The sequence below is a fragment of the Asparagus officinalis genome, chromosome 4 (genome assembly GCF_001876935.1).
Source record: "Asparagus officinalis chromosome 4, Aspof.V1, whole genome shotgun sequence".
Classification (NCBI taxonomy): domain Eukaryota; kingdom Viridiplantae; phylum Streptophyta; class Magnoliopsida; order Asparagales; family Asparagaceae; genus Asparagus; species Asparagus officinalis.
The window spans coordinates 13,996,917-14,000,243 of NC_033797.1; the positions used below are offsets into that span (position 1 = coordinate 13,996,917).

Genomic DNA, 3,327 nt, shown 5'->3' on the forward strand with positions numbered 1-3,327 from the left:
TATTGACTGGATGCACTAATTTGGTAAAATCTGTAAATAAAATTAGGGATATATATATTGCCTATAAGTTGCTCATTTAAATTGCTTGCTTAAGATGAGTGTTGTTAGTCCAATTTGAAGTTTTAACTAACTCTCTTTTGTGGCTTTTTCTTCATACTAAAGGTAAGGAACTACTTGAGTAAATTTGAGGCAGTATAGATCTTTCTTCTTAATTGCTGCTCAAATGGCTATAAGACGTGCGAACTTTGTAAGAAAATTATCGCAAGGAAAGAATTGCATGCATAAGTTAAAATGAAAGCTTGAACAGGTTGAAATATATTTTGAGGAAAAAATTACCTTTAAGTGATCAACTCTCGTAAGTTTTTAATTAGTGTATTTTAATTACTTTGTGTTGTTTCATTGTCATAATCTTGGGACATAGTTAATTTTCGAAAGGCGTATCTTAGAGTGAAAATACTTATATTGGTTTATCTTTATAGTATTTACATTGTTACAATAGCTCTATTGTATATACCGCTGTCAAAAAACAAATACATATGCATTTTAGTATACAATAACAAATTAAATTGATAAATAAAAAACATATGCTATTATCATTAAGTTTCTTTGTTCTAGTGCATCCACCATTTAGCGTGACTGGGTAGCATGAATAGTTTGGATGTACATTCTTAATTTGTTTGATGTTTTGAGGAAAGGAAAATATCAGTTATAACTACAAATTCATAGAGCATCGAAATATACAACATCATAAATTGTTGCTTCCGAAGCCTTCATAAGGTGTTCACACTGTGAGTATTCCTACATGTATGATGAAAAAGTTATTATCAGTAGTATAGATGGTTCATAATTTATTAATTCAAATGTTATGCTTCACAAAAATTATGTTTTAAGCAATCTATTTTCTCATGAAGTTTATGAGTTTAATGTTATAAATTGTTGTTTTTCCTCTCTTAGAATCATATTGAATGTATGCACTAATTTGGTAAAATCTATAAATAAAATTGGGCATATATATAAATAGCCTATAAGTTGCTCAATGAAATCATACCTGCTTAAGATGAGCATTGTTAGTCCAATTGGTTCTCTAACATTTGTGCTAATTTGTTGTGGTACTTGAGAGTTTTGATTTCCATAATTGATCTAATTGGCAACACAAATTTATATATTCTCAGTTGATCTATCTATTATTGAATTCATTCATTAGGAAGATGAGCACATGAGAGTATATAGTTTTGCGTTTTTGAAAAAAAAAATATAACTACCACCATAATCAGAACATAACATTTTATGTTTAATAATCATTATACTTGCTTAACATTAGTTCATAGTTATTAAACTTTGATAAGTTCGATAACTTTAAAATTTAGGTTTGTACCTGTGAATCACCTTCAATAGCTTCGATAAGTTTTGTAACAGTGTAGTTCTCATTGTCTGTTTCATCATTATAAAAATAAATCTATGAAAATACATGTAAAGCTATCTTTAAATTTGTAGGATATTATTGCGATATATTAGATAAATGTATTAGATCAAGCTATCTTTAAATTTGTAGGATATTATTGCGATATATTAGATAAATGTATTAGATCATTAATCAAACAAAAGAATTGCTTACCTTCTTCGATCATTAATCAAACAAAAGAATTGCTTACCTTCTTCGAAGTTGTACTTTGTTAGCTTAACCTGAACTTAGTCTTTCCAATAATTGATTTGATAATCTCTGGGAATATCTCCCTTTCATTGTTCTGCACAAAATTAGGCATTAGTTACGCAATTCTTAATACATTTATCTTCTAATATGAAGCAGTTTGATTATTAAGCACTTCTTAATACATTTATCTTCTAATGCACTCTGGGAATATCTCCCTTTCATTGTTCCTCCATTAGTGTTAGTAATTACATGCAAAAATTAAGTACCTTTTTTAGTGTTTTTTTCCAGATCATAAGCAGAAATCTTGATCAACTTTTTAGCTAGGTAAGTTATCTGCTATTTCTTCTAAGTTTTTATTTCTCTTCTTCTTCTTCGTCTTTTTTCTTGCCGACGCTTCTTTTTTTTATGCCATCTTGTTGTTTTGTATTGCTTCTGGCCGCTGCTCACTTCTTCTTCGTCTTTTTCTTGCTGATGCTTTCTTTTTTTTATGTCATCGTGTTGTTTTGTATTGCTCCTAGCTGCTGCTCTCTCCTTGGTTTCCTTTCTTCACTCTTTTTCTTTGGGTTGAATGGATTCCTGGTTGGCTGCTGCTCTGATTTTGCATACTGGCGGCTACAGTAATTTTTCCTGATGTAGTGAGGGTTGTTTTCTTGAGTGAAGTTTGAATGTAAACCTATTATTATGAATTTGGAGGGAGAATGGAATATTTCATTATCTTAGTTGTATTTGAATTTTGAATCTTTAAATTTTGAAGTCAGCCGCTCATTTTTCATGTGTGAGGTGTGTTCTGCTACAGTGATAATTCTACTGTTCAATTTACTGTACTATGAAAAGTGATTCTTTGATCCTCCTATTTGTATAAAGGAATAGATTGATAATTTTAACGAAAAAGATATACCTACAAAATATAGACCATGCCAAATAAATAAAGAATATCTTGAATTAGGTAAAAATGAAATAAGTTCTCTTATAGAAAAAAAAACTTATTAGAAAATCATATTCCCCTTGAAGTTGTACTGCATTCTTTGTTAATAAACATGCAGAACAAGAAAGAGGAATATCTCGATTAGTTATTAATTATAAGCCATTAAATAATGTCATAAAATGGATAAGATATCATATTCCTAATAAAAGAGATCTACTAAATCACATTCATAATGCTAAAATATTTTCTAAATTTGATTTAAGTGGTACCTTATTAAAATATAATTTTATCTATTAATTATTTCTAAATTAACTTATCCAATTGGTTTAGTGTATTATTTAGTATATTATTATAATAAAAAATTATTTCTCTAAATTAAAATACAATATGTTGTACTATAATTACTAATTAATATTATTAATTATTATATTATATTAGCAAACTATACTATATAATAATTAATATAATATAATATCAATATATTTAATATAATATTTTAATAATACATTATTTTATTTATACAAAAATATAATATGTTATACTATAATTACTAATTAATATTATTAATTATTATATTATATTACATTATATTAGTATGCTACATTATATAATAACTGATATAATATATGAACAATATATTTAATATAATACTTTAATAATATATTATTTAATTTAATATATTATAATATAGTATCATAGGATATAATGTACTATATAAAATACTATAATATTTTACTTTATTATCATAATA

At 26.3% G+C, this 3,327-nt stretch overlaps 1 protein-coding gene across 1 annotated transcript in view; it reads right to left on the reverse strand.

Annotated features, from left to right (window-relative positions):
• The window catches only part of LOC109838218 (alcohol dehydrogenase [NADP(+)] A-like), a 20,408-nt gene continuing 17,801 nt past the window's right edge, over positions 721–3,327 (reverse strand). Inside the window, exons 3-5 of the mRNA XM_020406676.1 lie at positions 1,684–1,745; positions 1,376–1,431; positions 721–798 (exon numbers count right to left, since the gene is read on the reverse strand). Coding sequence (XP_020262265.1) covers positions 721–798; positions 1,376–1,431; positions 1,684–1,745 — 196 coding nt within the window. The remainder of the gene's footprint in view (positions 799–1,375; positions 1,432–1,683; positions 1,746–3,327) is intronic.